Source organism: Mesocricetus auratus, unplaced genomic scaffold, assembly GCF_017639785.1.
Source record: "Mesocricetus auratus isolate SY011 unplaced genomic scaffold, BCM_Maur_2.0 Super-Scaffold_4256, whole genome shotgun sequence".
Taxonomy (NCBI): domain Eukaryota; kingdom Metazoa; phylum Chordata; class Mammalia; order Rodentia; family Cricetidae; genus Mesocricetus; species Mesocricetus auratus.
In genome coordinates, this window is record NW_024429182.1 from 14,452,283 (window position 1) to 14,472,220 (window position 19,938).

The 19,938-nt window shown below is 47.5% G+C and overlaps 2 protein-coding genes across 2 annotated transcripts in view; one reads left to right on the forward strand and one right to left on the reverse strand.

The window, feature by feature from the left end:
- Positions 1 to 239: 239 nt before the first annotated feature.
- On the reverse strand, positions 240 to 9,921 carry Ina (internexin neuronal intermediate filament protein alpha). Its single transcript, XM_040743392.1, has 3 exons — positions 8,857 to 9,921; positions 3,709 to 3,833; positions 240 to 2,184 (listed from the first exon to the last, which is right to left on the reverse strand). The coding sequence occupies exons 1-3, from the start codon at positions 9,919 to 9,921 to the stop codon at positions 1,866 to 1,868; spliced, it is 1,509 nt and encodes a 502-aa protein (XP_040599326.1). The 3' UTR covers positions 240 to 1,865.
- The window catches only part of Nt5c2 (5'-nucleotidase, cytosolic II), a 136,266-nt gene continuing 126,197 nt past the window's right edge, over positions 9,870 to 19,938 (forward strand). Inside the window, exon 1 of the mRNA XM_040743388.1 lies at positions 9,870 to 9,978. Within this exon, the coding sequence (XP_040599322.1) occupies positions 9,920 to 9,978 (59 nt within the window). The 5' untranslated portion in view covers positions 9,870 to 9,919. The remainder of the gene's footprint in view (positions 9,979 to 19,938) is intronic.

Sequence of the window (19,938 nt, forward strand, 5' to 3'; positions counted from 1 at the left end):
CAGAATGTAGCCTAGGCTGACCTCAAATGCACAGTTCTCCTACCTCAGCCTGAGTGCTGGCATTACAGGCGTTTACCATCGTCTGACCTTGTAAGATGCAGGTACCGTCCTTTCACCTTGGGTTCAGCTGATCAGTGGCAAGTCATCAAAAGACAAAAAGGTATTCAGGCCCAGGCAGCCTGTGAGCAGATGACGCTTTCCTCAGGGAACCAATAGAAACCACAGAACACAAGCCATGCTGGTGTGATTAATGACTTTAATGGCCTATATTACTAATGTCTTACAGTGGGTGTGGGGGGTCAGGAGGGGATGGGTCAGGGAAAGAAAAGTGTCTTTTCAGTGCCTTGAACTACTGAAGCACGCGCTAGAATGAGAGTTCAGTAAAAGCATCATGTCCTTAGCAGCACAGCTTGCGATAAGTGGGTGGGGACAGGACACACAGTTCTATAGCTCTGGTAGAAGTGAGCAGAGACAGGTCAAATCCTGCGTCAGGTATGGCACACGAGGCAGCAGGACACGTGGACGCTGCAGTCGGGTGCAGGAAGAACTGACTTTCCAGCTTGCCTCCTTGGATGGGGAAAGGGTGTGCACACTCCTCTTGAACTCTGAATGTGTCTGCCTTTCCTTAGGGGGGGAGACACCCACCAACTGCAGCAAGCAATGCAGCACTGTTGGGGAGAGACTCTGAGAAAAGAGATTTTTTTTCTTTTAAAATATTTGCTGGTGGTGTTGATTGACCAGAAGTGTTTATTTTTTCACTTGTGGGCAGTAGCCTTGTGTCTGGTGATAAAATATCCTATATATAGCATTCTTAAAAAGCAAGGCCTCTTGAGGACCTAGACTAATGGGAAGGGGGACTATAGATTCTAGGGCACGGGTATGAGAAAGCTAACTCGATACCACTACACAGAAACCAACACAGAGGAGACCTTGGTCTTTCTCACTCAGAAACATACTCACCTCCTGTACTTACGCTACAAAGTCTAAGGTTGGTTTAATCACAGCACAGGATAACTATCGCTGTCTTCTAAAGTTAAAGTGAAAAGCTACATCATTCAAGGTCGTTTTTTTCACTCTAATTAAGTGGATTTGGACAAGCTGAAAGCCTAAAATCTAGAGATCCTTTTTATTTTTTTAGGAAAACCCTTAAAATTAATCACTGCCATTATTAGTGTTTTCTTTTTTTAAGCTACAGATGTGAAAGGACATGAAATGCGGGGGTGAGTCCTTACACAAAGCACAGAAATGGCCAACATGCATCTACTCTTACCCACTGAGCAAAGAGTGCCAAAGGGAGTAAGTTCTACGTGTGTTTAGAAGGGATACTACAGTAGCCTTTTTCCCATCCTCTTGGGTGTAAGAAAAGGAAGCATGGAATTGAGGGGAGAGGAAGTGATGTGCCCACGAGAGAAACGCCTATCATTTGTGACTCAGCTCTATCAGGGTAATGGTGTCTGGACCAACTGGTTTGCTCTTGGCAGTGATTTTTATGTTTTTAGGCATCTACAGTAAGATTCTATAGCTGGGTACTGGTGGGGTATAGTGGATAAACATAGGTTTTAATTTCAGCTCACAGCGAATGATGACCAGAATTAGCACCTTCCTCTGCACCTGAGTCATCTGTCACGTGGGTGAAAGCTGTGTTCTTAGAGAACTCCTCTGACCGCTTCAGGACTGCAGTTTGCCCCCAATCTACAGGCGACTTTCCTACTGGAGAAAGTAAGGATTCAGACTAAATATGACATTGAAGCCTTAAAGACACTCTATAGCGGCAACAGGTGGTGTGGTTCAGAAGTAAGCTGTAGAATAAGTCAAGTGCATTCTCTCTTAGGCATTCCCTCTCTTTTTTTTTTTTAGCAATGGAATTACATTTTTTGGCTTGAAATGGTAGTTTCTTCTATATTTGACTTCTCGCTTTTCTTCGTAGATATTACTGTTTCCTCCAGTGTTTCTTCAAAACTTTCCCCTATCTTGGATGTTTTCTTAGAGGCATCCTTAGGAGCCCCTTCCTCCTCTGCCTCCTCCTCCTCCTTTTTAAGTGACAGCCCAGTGGATAAGGCTTTGGGGGTTGCAGAACTAAGGATTCTAGGAGGAAGCAGATAACTTGGATTGGGAATGGGGTTCAGCCCTGAGATGCTCAATCCACTGGTGCTAAATCGTGTCTCTTCGCCCTCCAGCAGTTTCCTGTAAGTTCAACAGAGAAAAGCTTGCCATTATGACTCAGGCTACCAGCTTTGTTTAAAGAACTTAGGTCTCCAGTCCTTTTTCACGTCAGAGGCTCCAAAGAACACTGCAGTTTCTTCATGAGACTGAGACAGTGATGCTGTGTGGAGCTAGACACTGGTATGCACATGCATGGATTCTCTCTGTCCCCCTCCCATACCCGTGTTGTTTCCAGCATTGTCAAAGGAAACCTATCCCAGCCACAAACTGTTTTCCTGCAGGGAAACATACAACCCTCCCTTGGCCACATTAGACACCCATTTTTGGCAATTAGAGTCTACAAAGCTCTGGAGAGAAATAATTTCCCTAATTAACACCTTAGCTGTAAAGGGGTAAGGAAGTGAGAAGTTCACAGAGGAGTCAGAAACTGTCTAGTCTACCCACACTTGAGACTTACGCTTTTCCATGTATGAAGGCAATCGAACAAGCAATGACAGTAGTCACTAAATGACACAACTTCAGGGACTCTACTCAGCCTAGACTAAACAGTACCAGACCAGAGTGGCTTTGTTATCGTTTCTCATTACTCTAATAAGGTTTTGTTGTTGCTTCCTTGTTTGCTCTTTTGTTTTTGGAGATAGGGTCCTATATAGCCCTGACTGGCTTTGGTATGTAGCTGAGGCTGGCCTTTTAACTCCTTTCTGTCTTGCCTTACTATAGCTCTGGCTGTCCTGGAACTAGCTCTGTAGGCCAGGTTGGCCTCCAACTCACAGAGATCCACCTGCTTCTGGGATTAAAGTGCCTACACCACCACTGCCTGCCTGTATTTTTAATTTTTAAAGATTCATTTTTACTATTTTTAATTGTGTATAGAGGTGTGTGTGTGTGTGTGTGTGTGTGTGTGTGTGTGTGTGTGTGTGTGTGTGTAAGCAAGTGTAGATGCCTGGGGAGGCCAGAGGCATAAGATTGCTCTGAAGTAAGTTACAGGGAGTTGTGAGCTACCTGATACGGGTTCTGAGAATCAAACTCAGGTCCTCTAAGAGCAGTATGTCCTTTTAACTACTAAGCTATATCTCTAACCCCAACCCCTATTTTTGTCTTGTTTTGTTTTGGAAGATATGGTTTCTTTGTGTAACAGCCCTGGCTGCCCTGGAACTTGCTCTGTATACCAGGCTGGCCTCAAACTCACAGAAATCAGCCTGCCTCTGCCTCCCCAGTGCTAGGATTAAAGGCGTGCACCACCATGACAGGTCCCAACCTCTATTTCTCAATTTAGAGTCTGACAGGCTTTCATTTTGACCTCTAGATGCCTGCAGTACCTTGTAAGTGCCCACAGAGGTATGCAGAATACTCTGGGCCTAGCCAGATGAAGCTAGGATACATTCAGGTAAAGGGACTTAGGGGTCAGCTCACCGGGACTAGATAGTGACACTCTTTCCACCCTCCCTCACTGGTCAGAAACAGACCACATTGAGCATTTGTGCAGTGACACTGCTTCCAGGTGAGCATGTGCTTTGCTAGGGTAAGCATGCCCTTTTTGTGTACCTGTAAGCTGCTATCTCAATGTCAAGGGCCATTTTGACATTGAGCAAGTCCTGGTATTCCCGAAGGTGGCGTGCCATCTCGCTCTTGGTGTTCCTTAGGTCATTCTCCAGCTGCCCAATGCTATCCTGGAAAGTACATACCCAAAATGTTTAGACCAAAGTTGCAAAAACTGACACTTCCACAACCCTGACTACACATTAAAATCACACAAGGAACTGGCAGAATACTTACACAGCAATGTGTCCAGCCTAGATTCTGTGTCGTTTGTGCTGGGGTAGAGACTCAGCATTTGCATCTTTCCCCCTTAGAGGTCCTTGGGAAGTTTAGATGCATGCCGAGGGTTGGGAACTTCTACCAAGGGACACAGAGGTTTCATGGATCCTTCCTTGACTGTGTATGTATGTGTCTGCATGTCTGTATGTTTGTGAGTGTGAGTTTAAGTACCCACAGGGGTAAGAGATTCTGGAGCCACCTGATGTAGGTGCTGGGAACTGAATTTGAGTCCTCCAAATGAGCAGTACACTCTCTTTAACCACCGGGCCATCTCTTCAGCCCTATATATAATAAAAATCTAATGTTGGATAGATGGCTGCATATTCCTCAAAGCACCAGCTCTTTTAAAAAAATAACTATTTGAATTTTTGTACATTTATTTATTTGTTGACTTGTTTATGTCTGTAGGTATGTATGTGTCATCTGGGACACATGGAATCAGACATCAACTTGTAGGAGTCTGGGTACCAACTCAGGCTGTCAGGCTTGGTGCTGAATGCCTTTGCCTGCTGAGCTATCCTTCAAACATCCCTCAAAATAATAATTTACATAAAAACATTTTAAAGTGGCAAATACCACTTACTATTAGTACATGAAACTAATACAATCTTTCTCAGCAATCAAGGGTCAATGAAAATGTTATTTTTCTACAATTTCATGTCTTATCTTTTAGACATATTTGTTGTGTTTATTTCTACCCTACATGGTTCCAAAGAGCAGTGTTTGTCTTAATGTTGCAGTTTACTGCCGTTCTATGTCCTGAAAAGTGTTCTTGACAATGCCTGATTCTAGTGGTCTCGCATCTTTATCCTTCTGCAGGCTTGAAACCCAAGTAAGGAATTGTTTCTTTTGAGAATCAGGCATGTCATGAACTGTTAGGCTGAGGGCATCAGTGGGCCAAGTTCTCAATATGTGGTTTAGAGGTAAATGTTTGGTCTCATCAGCAGGTTAATTTGATTGTTTATTAACTGCTTTTATTTCTCAGCTGTTTTTGGAACACCAGGCTGCTGGGGAGCTGAGTTCTAGACCAGTGAGGGCTTCTTCCAATTGTATGTTACATATCTCACATGGCTACTTTATGGACCAGAGACGACAAAAAGTGTACCCAGCTCCTTCCGGAAGGAGTTGACTGAATTGCTGCCCACCGTCACTGATGGCTCTCCAAGCTCTGGTCTCTTTGTCTGTACACTCCTCCTCCCCGCACTGGGCTGCCTTGCTGCCCTTCACAAGGCCTCCAAAGATGGCCTCCAGCAGGAAATGTGAGCAGTGCTGCAGTCTGCCCCCTCCCCCAACCATGCAGCTGCTGCGGGCTTAGCTTGGAGAACTGGGGAGGGGAGGCACTCTCTGCTCCAGCTGGGCGCTCTCGGCAGCAGCTGAGCATCTGGCCCAGGGCTGGGAGGAGGCAGGTGGGGAGGAAGACAAAGCATGTGCAGTGAAGGAAAGGAACAACGGTGTGTCCGTTTCCTCACGTTAGGGGTGGAGGTGGGAGACCTCGGCCAGGTGAACCCAAGGGCAGGCCATACAGAACTACAGCGGCGGAGCACAATCACTTAGACAGGGAGAGAGGAAGTTAACGTGTGGTCACCCACAGGAACCACACATCCTTATTCTTACTCCTAGCTTTGCTTTACCCGTGTCTTCTAGCACCCTCTAAAGTCATATTTTATGAGAAAATGTGGTTTAGGTCGATACACTCCAGTCAGTCTGAGAGCCAACAACAAATGAAATAACACTTTCTCCAAAAATGCACATTCCTAGTAGGGTGTGGCAGGGCGTGCCTACAGAGAAGACTTTAAGTTCAACCCCAGTTTAGGCTACACTGTCTCACAAAATGGAATAAAAAGCATATTCCTGGCCCTACCTAAAGAATACTGAATCCATTTCTTCAGGCGTTGTCTGAGAATCTCTCTTTTAAAAAGCTGCTCCTTGGTCTTGGTGCGCCCCAGAGTTTAGATCACTGATTTAAATTTATCCCTGTAAAGACGCTATTGTGATGGTCCAGGTGACACTAACAGGGTGAGATGGAGGGTGACCATTAAAAGATGAGCCCGCAGGGCCCGCCCCCCCAGCTTGAATCCTAATTTCACAAATGGATCTATCAAGCTATAGATTTATATGTAGCCAGTCCCTGTCTGCTATTTAATTAGGCTGGGCTCCAGTCTCATATTGGAGGAGAGGGTAGCCTTGGCTTACCTCCCCGGGGAGCATTAACCAGCAGTGATCTTGACTGCTCAGCAAGGTCTTTCAAGGAAGGCTTTGGCTTTCTAAGACGCTCACTGCACAGGTCTGAAAGCTGGTTCCCTCTGAGGTGGCCTCCGCATAGCCTTAGTAAGGGCAGCGAGTCTAACGGCAGTGCCCCAGCTATGTGGGGACTAGACAGTGTTCTCCATCAGAAAGAAAGGGAAGGCCTTGTTCTATGCAAAGCAGGGCTGCCTTTGGCCTGTATGACAACAGCCCTGGTTCTCCCTATGGTGTGTTTACCGTGTCACCTTGAATCACGCTTTGTCCTTTTGGAAGTATATTAAGCTTTCTGTCTTCAAATAGGCTGTCAGCTCTCCGGGGCAGGGAAAATGACTTTAATGGGCATTTTCTCTTGTCTCTGAGAGGACAGAAAGCTTGTAAAGGAGTCTCTAAACCAGAAGGGAAAGAACACCTCCATTGCTCCTGCAGTGAAAGGGGAGGGTGGGTAAAGGGGCCAGTTGACAATGGTTTCACAGCTGGAGACTCTCCCCCTCCACCAGCATTACGGTTGTTGGGAAACAACCAGGGGAGGCAGGCTTAGTGTTTGCAGGTCAAACCATGAGCCACACCCCAGCATTAGGTCCCAAGGGGCAGGAAATACCTTTGTGTTGTCTGGCCTCTCTCTCTCCACTCCTCAGCAGGTCCACTGAGGCCCCCAAAGCTAACGCTGATGGGGACAGCGCTGCAGAGCCTGCAGGTTCTCCTGTCCTTTGTTTCCTGGACCACGACTGGACCACCCTACTGTTTTCTAACACAGAAAGCCTGTGTTTTAGAGCTAATAAGCCAGATAACATCATCACCACCTCTTAGAACAAGCAAAAGGAGGACACAGCAAAGCCCAGTTGAGCTGATCATTTGGGGCAAGTTACCCTGATTGTAGAAATATTGGGCTAGTCGTCAAGAAGACTACCTAATTCAGTATTTGAGGCTTCTGGAAGAGAAGAAATCTTAATTAAGTGTGATTGATTTATTTGGATCATCCAGGGCCTAGAACACATACTGAAAAGCTCAACTTACAGATTTTGTAGCAAAACAGGAATATCTACTTGAACAATAGTGTAATATCAGACTAATCAAACAGACATTTCAAACAGACCTTTTCCCTTTATGAAAGGGAGTCATTCATAATGGACAATAAATACCTGCAAATCAATAATTCTTTAGTTTTTGAATAAAATGGTACTTTTGAAAGATTATGCCACTTCCTGGTTCTGTTTTTAGTAATAGTCCCCCAACACATTAATTTTATGAAATGTTAAATTCAATTCCGGCTAAAATAATGTGAAGTTTGTGAATTATAGACATTCTATTCAAAGGAGCTCTTGTTGTCCCTTGTATTTAAATCACGGAATTTTGTATTTGTTTCTGCATTTGTCATTCGTTCTAGCTTCTTTATCTGTGCCCTTTGTGGTCACAATCCTAGAATGTCCAGTGTAGTGAAACTGAGGACACAGTGGCCTTTGCTGGGAAGAAAAAGCCGATCATGACCTTCATAGAGCTTATAGAGCAGGGAAAGATGAAAAAAATGTCGCCTGTAACAAAGAAACCAGCTCTGTAATTTGCCACATGCACTTAAGCTAGAAAAATATTAAGGTAATGGGAGCTTTCAAATGGGACCTCACAGCTGTGGAGCAGATTAAATGATTTTTGTTAAGTGCTGAGCCATCTATGGAGGTGAAAATTGATGCAGTCTATAAAATGAACTTTGACTTTAGGAAGTCAAGACTGATTGTATTATAGAACTAAAAAAAATTGAAGCAGTTAATTGCCTCGAGGCCCACAGATTCCTAACTGGGACAGTTTGGAAACATAATGAAGCAGGAGACGTTTCTGAGGTGGGAGGAACTCGAGGTCAGCACCACGGACAGCGCCCCACCGTCCTCAGCGCTTTCTTAGACCTGCCAGAACTGTCAAGATGGACAGGGGAATCGCGCGCGTGCATGTGTGTGCGCGCGCGAGTGTCGCCAGCAGGTTTGGGAGGGGCGGTAAGGGTGGGGCAAGGCGGTTGTCACTAGCTTAATTATGCCGGCTCTCACTCCTTTTTAGAAAAAGACTCAAGAAAACGAGCCCAGTTCCCAACCGTAATGAGCAGACCATACTCTATCAACTCTAAGGCCCAGAAAAGTCCTTTCAAAGTCAAGTAAGCAAATCAGGTACCGAACCACTCGGAGGCTGTGACCTCTGCTTCTGGGCTTGTCAGAGGGGTCGGGACTGCTCTTCTAGTGTGTTTATACTCTTGGTAACAGGAAGGCACGGTTAGATGTTTCAGACTCTCGAAAAGATTAAAGACTTCTTTGTTAGGGGAGTTCAGACGAGAGTCTGGGGGTGTTGGTTGCAGTTCGGTGTTACAGCATATGTCTAGCATATGCATGAAGACTTGGGTTCGGTCCCTAGAACTCCCCCATCACCCAAAATAGAGTGCGGAGACATTAAGGGGGTTGACAGAGCTTCCAGGCACATACAGTTCACATCTGAGGCTGCATGCAGGGGACCGTGATTTTTTGTTGGTTTGCCAACACTCGTCTCTCCTCCCTTTCCCTCTCCTGGTTTCCTTGAGTCCCCAGTTTACAGGGAGTGCAGCTATGCGCGGCGAAGGACCGGACACTGTTTCCTATGCAGCGCAGCAGCCCTTACCTGGTAGCCGGCCACCTCAGCGCTGTGCCGCTCCTCCAGTTCCAAGATCTGCCTCTCCAGAGACTCATTGGCCCCGCGCAGGCCCTCGATCTCAATGGTGCGTGCCTGGAGCTGGCGCCGGTACTCGTGGATCTCCTCTCGGCTGGCTCGGATGGCTTCGGTGCTGCGCGCCGCCTGCTCGTTCAAGTTGGCGAACTTGGACTTGTACCACTCCTCGGCCGACTGCAGGTTCTTAGCGGCCAGAGACTCATACTGGGCGCGGATCTCCCGGAGCGCCGAACTCAGGTCTGGCTTCGCCACAGCCACGTCCACCTCGGCAGCAGCCTGCGAAGACGCCTGCAGCGTGGCCAGGAGCTCGGCCACCTCCTCGTCGTGCACCTGGCGCACGAAGGCCAGCTCGTCGAGCAGCGACTCCACCTTCTTCTCCAGGTCCAGGCGGGCCAGAGTGGCGCCGTCCACATCGCGCTGCTGCGCCTTCAGGGCGCGCTCGGCGCCCTCGCGTCCGCGGCTCTCCTCCTCGCAGCGCGCCCGCAGCCGCTGCACCTCCTCGGCCAGGCCGTCGCGCTCCAGCAGGGCCTGCGCGCGCGCCGAGCTCGCCTCCTCCAGCTGCGCGCGCAGCTCGCGCAGCTCGCGCTGGAAGAGCTCGCCGACGCGCGACGGCTCGGCGTGGCGCTGTCGCAGCGCCGCCAGCTCGGCCTCGAGCGCGCGGTTCTGCGTCTCCAGCTGGTGCACCTTCTCGATGAACACGGCGAAGCGGTCGTTGAGGCCCTGCAGCTGCTCCTTCTCGTTCGTGCGGATGATCTTGTACTCGTTGGTGCGCGCCGCCGCTTGGCTCAGGTCCAGCCCGTCGGACGCGGGGAGCCGGCGGTAGGCCAGGCCCAGGCCGAGAGACGAGGCCGAGGAGCAGGCGCCCGTGGAGGCCACATTGCTGCGGGACAGCGACTGCGAGCGGAAGCCGCCTGAGCCTCCCGGCCCGGAGAGGCGCGTGGACAGGCGCGAGCCGTCCCCGAACACCTTGCGGTAGGAGGAGGCGGAGCACAAGTAGTGCTCCGATCCGAAGCTCATGGTGCCGGGGTCGGGACCGGGCGCACGGCTGTGGCGGGACCTAGCGAGGACGCGAAGGTGCGGTGAGGCTGGGCGCGGCGGGGCGGTGTGCGGGGCTTTTAAGGCGCGGGGCTGGGGCGATGCGCCAGAGGCGGAGCTTCATCTCCCGATCTAGCGGGGAGAGGAAGGGGGGCCTGCGGGGGCGGGGAAGCGCAGTGTCACCGCAGCTGCGCGCCACCGACCTGGGCCGTGAGAGCCCCTCCCTGTCCGCAGGGCCTGTGCCCCCAAGAACCTGCCTTGGGAAAGGCCGGAGGGAGGGGGCGTCCAAACAACTTGGACTTCCCAGCCGGAGAGCACGCAGCTCTCGGGGGCTTCATAGCCTGTCCTTCCTTTTGCCTTCATCCCTCGTGGAGAGCAGGTTTTCTGAAAGGTGTCCTTCACTCTCATAGGCACCCCAGAGTTCTCAAGGGTGAGGTCCTGCTTTCCCTCCCCCGCCCGCCCCCAGGGAGAGCGGGCATCCCTTTATCTCCTGTCGTGGGGGGTCTCCTGGTGCTCACCGGGGAAAGCAGGTCCACTTCAGAGAGCATCCCTCAGCTCCTCAGCCCCGGGAGATGGGGGGATTCGCAGGAAGCTTGAGATGCTCCCGGGTCGTCCGGTGAAGAACACGAGCCCGCGTTCCCTAGGGTGCAAAGGGCTACAGGGAGGGAAAGGGGCCAGGCCTGGAAAAGGACAAAGCGCGGAGATTTGGCAGGGTCCATCTCTAGGCCTCTAAAGATGGTGCATGCCAGGACCGCAGGCTGGAAGAAAGGAGGGTACAGGCTTTGGTTTATTCAAACGAAACAACAACCAGCAAACAGAAACACATTAGGTTTTAAAACGTTTCAAAAATGGGTTTTTAGCCAGGAGGTTTCATCTGCAGTGAAACGGGATTGATTTTTGACTTTTTAGAGCCTCCTTCCCTTCCCCCACCTCTCTTGAAAACGGGAGTTAGGATGACTGTGGTGGGTGGCAGTGGGGCGCCCTTTGTCTAAGCGGGCTGTCCCCACAGTCCCCATCACCTTGCAGAGTCGCGGTTCTTAACTCAGTTACGTCGTCTCCATTCTGAGTTAGACAGGAGAGACCGTTTTCTGTGGAGATTAGTCTTTGAGCCAAAGATTCCAGGAATGAGGTACAAGAGCCCTGCTGGCCGAACTGGCTTCCCTCACCGCACAGTAAGGACAAAGAGTCTGAAAGAGGAAGCACAGATTGCCTCTGTTTACCTTCCAGGCTATGGCCCCACTCGGGGGAGTGTGAAAGCTTTTTGTTTTGCAGTTCGGGATTCCAAACTTTTGTTTGTTTGTTTGAGAGAGGTTTCTCATTCTGCTGCCCTGGCCATTTTTTTCAAGATGGCTGTCATTCCTGTCTTAGGGGAATGGGTTTGAGTTGTGATCTTTTCACTTACTGTGTGAGAGTCACAGCACCTGCCCCTCTGGGGTGGTGGGAGGCGGACTCAATGTACATGGTTGCGTTTTTTAATCTGCTTCTGGATGAGGGGTTCCTTGTCATCAGCATTTTAAAACATATGCGTGTGTATGCACGTGCACTTACGTTCCTGGTACCCTTGGAGGCCAGAAGAGGGCGTCAGATCCCCTGGAACTGGAGTTATGGACAGTTGTGAGCCACCATGTGGGAGCTGGGGATTGCACCTGGGTCCTGGAAGAGCAGCCAGTGCTCTTGACTACTGAGACATCTCTGCAGCATCATCGCCATTTTTTCCCAGGTGGGATAGGCTTCACATCCAGCACAGATGGCAGGGGCAGGATTGGAAGATGGTGGGGAACCATTTCGCACAGGCTCCTAGATGCTGCGTGGCCCTGATTGTGGTGCAGCCTGGCCTGCAGGGCTGCAGAAAGTGGAAACATAGTGAGAGTTTCCTTTGCAGCCTAGTCCCCTAGTCTCACTCCACTCATGCTTCCTGAGACTACTGGAACCATGCTTTTCCTTCCTTTCCGTCCTTCAATAAAAGCAGTGCCCCCAAGGATACAGATGCACACAGAACAGAAGGAAGTGAGGCAGAGGACTTAAAACCCAGCAGCGGGGAGTGCTCTTGAGGGATTCAGGGTGGGCTCTGGTCTGCACTTTATAACAGCTTACTTAAACTTCCCCCCTGGATTTTCTGCCTCCCTCTCTGGGCATCCTGCTCTAGCCCAGGGCTTTGGTTTAATAATGTAAACGCAGGACTGTCCTGCGGGAAGTTATCTTGGCCACCTCCATTCGTGGCTCCTTCCAGCTGGCAGATTTCCTGAGGGAGCACCAGGGCCGTGTCTTCCTCTTCCTGTCAGTACTCAGGCCCGTGGAGTTGTGGGCCATTGTCCCCACTTCCCCTCATGCCACATCCTCCACAGTGTCTGCGGCTTTTGGCAGGATGACTCTTCTCCTTGGCTTCTGCTAGTATTCAGGCATCTGTACTGACCTGTCTTCGGGGTTCTGACAGTGTACACCCTCATCATCACTGAGCATTCACTACGTCCCCCTTGAAAGGGCCTTGTCCACCTTCCTCCCTGCCTCCTCCCTTCCTTCCCTCTCCCCTCCTCCTTCCTCCCTCCCTCTCTCCTTCCCTCCCTCCCTCCCCCTCTTCCTTTCTTCCTTCCCTCCTTCCTTCCTTTCTTCCTTCCTTCCTTTCCTCTCCCTCTCTCTGTCTGTTTCTCTCTCTTTCTCTGCCTCTCTTTCCTCTCTCTCCTGCTGCTCCTGTCCCCGGAGGCCAGCCCTCCCTTTTCCCCTTTTTATGATCCCTTTCCCTAATTAAACCCCCCCCCACTTGAACTCTGTCTCATTGCATCTTTCTCTCTGGAGCTGCCTTCTTTAAATCACCACGGCTTCAATTCTCAGACTCCTGTTCCGCTCTATGAGCTCTGTTTTTTACATAGCAGGTTTTCCAGAGTCGGGTGGACCCTTGGTAAAGACGTTTTGCTGAGAGATCTACACTTGTGTCATGGTTCATCCCAGCCGTGTGACCTTGAACATGTCACTACTATTTGTTAAGCTTTAGTTTATTCACCTACGGAACGATCCAGTGAGTCATCTCCAGGCCTGGCTGGTCTTTAGGATTACCTAAAGACTCAGTATCAAATCCTCAGGCTTCACACAAAGTGGTCTTCACTTACCTCTCAAGAGTTTGCCGTGTGGTTGAGATTCTCTGTGTCAAATGGCCATCTCGAGGCTTGCTGTGTGACTGTTCGATAGACACTGAGGTCTGAGGTGTCATCTCCATTCATTCAGCAGACAGTCACTGAATGCTTACTATGTGCCAGGCACTGGAGCAGGGATGGGGTGGAGGGGAGGGTGTGACCAGTGGCCTCACCCGTGACGATGAGTTCTAGCTCTCCATTTTGTTTTTCAGTGGCCTTTGGCATAGTGCCTCATGAACATTGCTGGTCACTGTTTATCTAGAATGAGCTTGTGTAGGCTGCTGTAGCACATATCTGTATTTTCAGCTGTTCTGGGGGCTAAGGTGGAGGAGCCACTTGGGCTTAGGAGTCAGAGCTAGCCGGAGTGGTACAGTGAGATTCTTTCTAAAATGTAAGCAGAGCATGGTGGTATATGCCTACGATCCCAGCGCATAGGAGACTAAGGCTGGAAGATTCTGAGTTCAGTGAACCTGGCTTATATGGCAGGTTTAAGGACAGCCTAGACTGTGTATGGAAATCTTGTCTCAAACAACCATAAATAAATAAATAGTCTCTCTCTGGGATCCTCCTCCTCACTTTTTGATCTTGACTTAGGCTATCTCTGTCCCTCAGTTTATGTGATTCTCTTCTCCTGGAATTTCTTCCCATGTTCCTACTATCAATGACTAGCATTCATTTTTTGGCTGCTGTTATCTTATTTTGAGACAAGGTTTCTCTGTGTAGCTCTGGCTGTCCTGGAACTCACTCTGTAGACCAGGTGGTTTTGAACTCAAAGAGATCTTCTTGCCTCTGCCTTCCAAGTGCTGGGATTAAAGGCATGTGCCAACATGCCCAGCTGAAACACATTTTTTTAATGTTAAGATTTTATTTACAAATCTTTTAATTGTTCTTGTATAGAAAGTTAGGAAAAAGTTATTATCTTAGTGAAACTGGTAGCCATGGATGGTTGATTCACCAATCAAGCTATTCATAGTAGAGCAAGAGTAGATGAAACTCTATTTTTTAAATTAATTTATTATTATTATTATTGTTGTTTTTACTGTTGTTAGTCTTAGGATTTCAGTTGTGCAGAGACAATTATGACAACTCCTATTAAAAATATTTAATTGTGGTGACTCACTTACAGTTCAGAGGTTTAGTCCATTATCATCATGGTGAGTGTTGATGAAAGCATGGTGGCGTGCAGGCAGACATGGTGCTGGAGTAGGAGCTGAGAGTTCTACATCTTGACAGCCAGACGACAGGAAGTGGTCTGTCTCACTGGGCATGGCTTGAGCATATATGAGACCTCAAAGCCTGCCTCCACAGTGATAAACGTCCTCCAACAAGACCACTCTTACTCTAACAAGACCATATTCCTAACAGTGCCACTCCCTTTGGGAACTGTTTTCTTTCAAACCACCACGTTCCACTCCCTGGCCTCCAAAGGCTTAAAAAACAATATCATATGTAAAATATATTCAGTCCAACTTCAAAAACTCCCATAGTATTTCAGTCTCAACAATGTCTAAAAGTCCTATGTTCAAAGTCTCTTTTGGGATTCATGCAGTCTCTTAACTGCAATCCCCAGTAAAATCAAAATCAAATAAACAGATCATATATTCCAACATATAATGACACAGAATATACATTACCATTCTAAAACATAGGGAAAGGAACACAGAGGAAATACCGGACCAAAGCAGGACTGAAAACCAGCTGGGCCAACTCCAGACTCTGCATCTCATGTGTGATGTCAAAACCCTCTTCAGATCTCCAACTCTGTTCAGCTTTGTTGACTGCAACACACTTCTTTCTCTTGGGCTGGTCCACTCCCGTGGCTTTCCGTGGCAGATACCCCATGGCTCTTGTGTCTCTAACATCTTGGGGTCTCCAAGGCAATCCAGGCTTCAACTTCACAGTTTTCCACAGTGGCCTTTCTAGTCCTCCATTCAGGGACTCCCCCGACCATGCCTGGCCTCTGTGGCTTTCCTTAGTCATGGAGAAAAATTCCATAACCCTTTTCTTGTATTCTTAACTCTAAAGCCAGAACCATGTGACTGAAGTTGCCAAGCTCTGTTGTTTGCTGGAACATGGCCCCCTCACTCAATTACATCTTCATCATCTTTCTGTTTTGCATGGTTTCCTTTACTGCCTAAGCTTCGCTGTTCTGGAACTGCTCTGTAGACCAGGTTGACCTCAAACTCAGAGACCCACCAGCCTCTGTCTCTGGAGTGTTGGAATTAAAGGCTGACCACCAGCTCTCACTATTCCTCCTACTTCAGCCTCCCTGAAAATACTCATTATGGTATTTTCTTTTAAAAAAAATTACTTACGCCAGGCGTTGGTGGTGCACGCCTTTAATCCCAGCACTTGGAAGGCAGAGGCAGGCGGATCTCTGTGAGTTTGAGACCAGCCTGGTCTACCGAGTGAGTTCCAGGACAGGTTCCAAAACAATACAGAGAAACCCTGTCTTGAAAAAACAAAAAATTACTTAACGCGTGCGTGTGTGCGTGTGCATGTGCATGTGTGTGTGTGTGTGTGTGTGTGTGTGTGTGTGTGTGTGCATGTGCCATGGCACATCTATGGAGGTAAAGGACAACTTTCAGGAGCTGGTGTCACCTTTCCGACCTTATTAAAGCAGGGTCTCGCTCTTGTTTTTGCTGCTTTACTGCTTACATTGGGCTGCTCATCCGTGAGCTTCTGGGCAATTGTCCTGTTTCCATCTCCCATCTCCCTGTAAGAGTGCTGGGATTATAGATATGTGCCGTGACATGGAGTGTGTGTGTGTGTGTGTGTGTGTGTGTGTGTGTGTGTGTGTTTGAGACAAAGTCCCCCATGTTATATTGACTGTTCTGAAACTCATTATATGGACCAGGCTGGCCTCAAACTCACAGAGATCTTCCTTTTTCTGATTCTGAGTCCTGGGACTAAAGGTGCACTCTGTCTTGCTCAGCCACAGACAACTTCTAACAGGGATTCAAGTTTGGTTTTCAGGCTTGTGAGTCTAGCCCTTTTACCTACTAAGCCATGTCCCTGGCCTTTGTTATGTCACTTTAATACATGTATGTCAAACTTTGTTTTTATTCATCCTTCAGGTGAGAGCTAGATAGTAATATGCTAGAGCCATTGGCCAAACAATTATAATTAATATTAAACCTCAGAGTGTTATTCTATAAGCTGCTGTGGAGACTGTTGGGCAGGAGAGAAACCATTCCAGCAGGACCAGACAAGACAGAGAAAAGCATCCAACTACACATCTGTCTCCTGCTGCCTACAGATCCAGATGTAGAACTCCCAGCTTCTTCTCCAGTATCATGTTTGCCTGCACTTCAACATGTCCCACCCTGATGTTAGTGCTAAACCTCTGAAGCTGTAAGCCATCCCCAATTAAATGTTAGCCTTTATAAGAGTTGCTGTGGTGATGGTGTCTCTTCATATCAATAGAAGCCCTAAGACAGCCTCCTTATGCCCCTTCTCCCTCTGTACCCACCTCTTACAACTAAAGGTAGTGGAACGAAAAAGTATAAGTGCTTGCGAAAGTCTTTGGCCTGACACCAAGAATGAAATTCAGAAAGGAAAAAAAAATCAATACATTTGACTTCATCAGAATTAAAAGCCTTTTGCTTTCTATAAAAGGCTCTGTTAGAAAAATGAAAAGACAATCCATAGACTGAGAGATATAAAAAGAACTCTGAAGACATGACAGTAAGAAAACATGTTCCAAGCCGGGCGTTGGTGGCGCACGCCTTTAATCCTAGCACTCTGGAGTCAGAGGCAGGCAGATCTCTGTGAGTTCGAGACCACTCTGGTCTACAGAGCGGGTTCCAGGACAGCCGCCAAAACAATACAGAGAAACCCTGTCTTGAAAAAACAAACAAACAAGCAAACAAAAAAAGAAAAGAAAACATGTTCCAAATTCAAAGTGGAAAAAAGTCCTGAGCAGATATTTCTTCCAAAGGGAACATTCAGGTGCAAATGGGCACATGGAAACAGGCTCACCATCACCAGCTCTTAGGAAATGCAAAGTAAAACAAGAATGATGTAGCATTCTAGACCTACCACAGTGGCTAAAATGCAGTCTTCAGAGCAGGTGGGAATCCCTAGTGGTCCAGCTACTCCAGAGATGCCTTGGTGGTTAGCCTAGAAAATGAACCTACGTTCACATAAAAATGTGTCCATAAGTGTTCATAACAGCTTTATTTATGATAGACTAACACAGAAAACAGTCTTCGATAAAAGGTTTCCACAGGTGACTGGATGAACAAATTACAGTACAGCCATACAGTAGAATATATTCAGGATTGAAAATTATGAACTACTGCTACATACAACAACCTGGGTGAGTCCGACACATGTTGTGGAATGTTATTTTAAGATGTGTTACATTTGTTTTCATGATGCAAAGATGTGTTGCATTCATGTTGCATATGCTTAACTCTGTGAAGCTGTGATTCTTTGTTCATCTAAAACACCTGATGGTCTAATAAAGCGCTGAACGGTCAATAGCGAGGCAGGAGGAAGGACAGGCAGGGATGGCAGACAGAGAGAATAAACAGAGGGAGAAAAAGAAGAGAGGGAAGGAACGAGAGAGGAAGGAGGAGGACTTCGGGGATCAGCCATGGAGTAAGAGTGAAAGTAAGTTGTACAGCAGTAAGAAAGGGAAAAGGCAGCCGGACGGTGGTGGTGCAAGCCTTTAATCCCAGCACTCGGGAGGCAGAAGCAAGCGGATCTCTGTGAGTTCAAGACCAGTCTGGTCTACAAGAGCTAGTTCCAGGACAGCCTCCAAGGCCACAGAGAAACCCTGTCTCAAAAAAAGTGGGGAGGAACCCAGAGGCAAAAGGTAGTGGGGGAGGGTGATTAATTTAAGAAAAGCTGGCAAGAAACAAGCCAAGATAAGATAAAGCCAGGCATGTAAGTATTACAAGTCATAAACCTTGGTGTGTGTGTGTGTGTGTGTGTGTGTGTGTGTGTGTGTGTGTGTGTTTGGGAGCTGGGTGGTGGGGCCCTCAAAGAGTAGAGAACTGAAAAGAGTAAGGGCAAAAGAGAGAAAAAAAAAGCACCAATTACAGGCACATGCTCATGATCGCATCCATTACTCAGGATCAAAGAGCTTGAGTTCAAGGCCAGCCTGGGTTACAAGGCAAGTTCCAGGTTTGTGTGGGCTGTGTATTGAAAGATCTTATTTCAGAAACAATCAAACAAAACTTGAGCTAACTACAGGGCATTCTGTTGAATAAAAAAACTTAAAATATTTTGGTATTCTCATTATAGTCTGGAAGTATTACTGATGATTGACAGGTTAGAACTAAGCAAGGATGTACTGTTAGATAATATGAAGGAGTCTTTTTCTGTTATTTAAATGAATACACATGATGAAAGAGGGAGGGAGGGAGGAAGGGAGAGAGAGACAGAGACAGAGAGAGAGAGAGAGAGAGAGAGGGAGGGAGGGAGGGAGGGAGACAAGAGAGACACTCTCCAAATAAGGTCTACAGCTGAATTAGTATACTGTCATTTTCCTGCTTTTGATGGTGTGCTGTGGTTATGTAAGTTTGTGGGGGGGGTTGATAAGCAGTACATGGGAAGTTCCTGTACTATTTTTGTAACTTCTGGTGAGCCTTAAACTATTTCAAAGTAAGACATATATAAATATGTTGTGGGATATTTGTACATTTGTACACTGTGTAAAGATGTATTTTCTGTGATTAGTGTAATAAAAAGCTGAACAGCCAATAGCTAGGCAGGAGGTGTAGGCAGAATTTCCAGTGAGAGAGAGGGAGAGGGAGAGGGAGGGAGGGAGAGAGAGGAAGTAGGAGATGAATCTAGGCACAAGAGAGATGCCAAGAGACAGGATGGGCAGCCGAGAGAGAGAGAGAGAGAGAGAGAGAGAGAGAGGGAGAGGGAGAGGGAGAGGGAGAGGGAGAGGGAGAGGGAGAGGGAGAGGGAGAGGGAGAGGGAGAGGGAGAGGGAGAGGGAGGAGAGGGAGAGGGAGAGGGAGAGGGAGAGGAAGAGGAAGAGGAAGAGGAAGAAGGAGATGAATCTAGGCACAGGAGAGATGCCAAGAGACAGGATGGGCAGCCCATAACAGAAGGTAGGTTAATAGAAATGGGTTAATTTAAGTTAGAATACCTAGTTAGGAACAAACCTAAGCTATAGGCTGAGCTTTCATAACTAATAATAAGTCTCCATGTCATTATTTGGGAGCTGGCTGGCGGGACAGAGATAGACTCATTACATAAATATTGGGAAATGTTCTTATGAGGTACATGATAGAGCATTTAGGGTTTCAGTCATGAAGTTCACGTCACTTTCAAACATTTGGCAAAAATAGTAGCACACACATGCGTGCACACATGTAGGAGGTAAAACAGGAGAGACATAAAGTTATTGGTTGGTGAATTTAGTGCAGGGGTGCACATAGGTTTATTGTATTAAAGCAAACTTGCAACTTTTCTCAGTGCTTAATTTTTTCAAAATAAGTTCAGAAAATTGATTAATAGATGATAGGCAGGTGGATAAAATAGACAAAAGGAAAATATCATCTAAATCTGGGATTGATCCTTCAGTCTCTGGGATAATGTAAAGCCATCTCTCACTCCTGTCTAATTTACCACAGGAAAACCTGCTCATTCTGGAGTAACAGAAAGGTCAAGCACATGTTCTCGTTGCTAGGGCTTAAAGAGATGCTGAGTTCCTGATGCTGCAGCAGTCATCTGACATGGCTACTGAACCTTTTTGTTTTTTCTTGGAATAGTTGAATGTAAAATCTAAATGTAGTCATGCGACATGTATTTTTTATTGTACTGCACAGACACAGACACAGACACAGACACAGACACACACACACACACACACACACACACACACACACACACCCCTCTCCAGCTGACAT

Excerpts from the sequence above, each read along its gene's own strand:
- Ina (XM_040743392.1), bottom strand. The coding sequence starts at position 9,921 with ATGAGCTTCGGATCGGAGCACTACTTGTGCTCCGCCTCCTCCTACCGC. Across the intron at positions 3,834-8,856 it reads CTGAGGTGGCCGGCTACCAG|GATAGCATTGGGCAGCTGGA; the intron begins GTAAGGGCTGCT and ends TGTACTTTCCAG. Across the intron at positions 2,185-3,708 it reads ATTGAGATAGCAGCTTACAG|GAAACTGCTGGAGGGCGAAG; the intron begins GTACACAAAAAG and ends TTGAACTTACAG.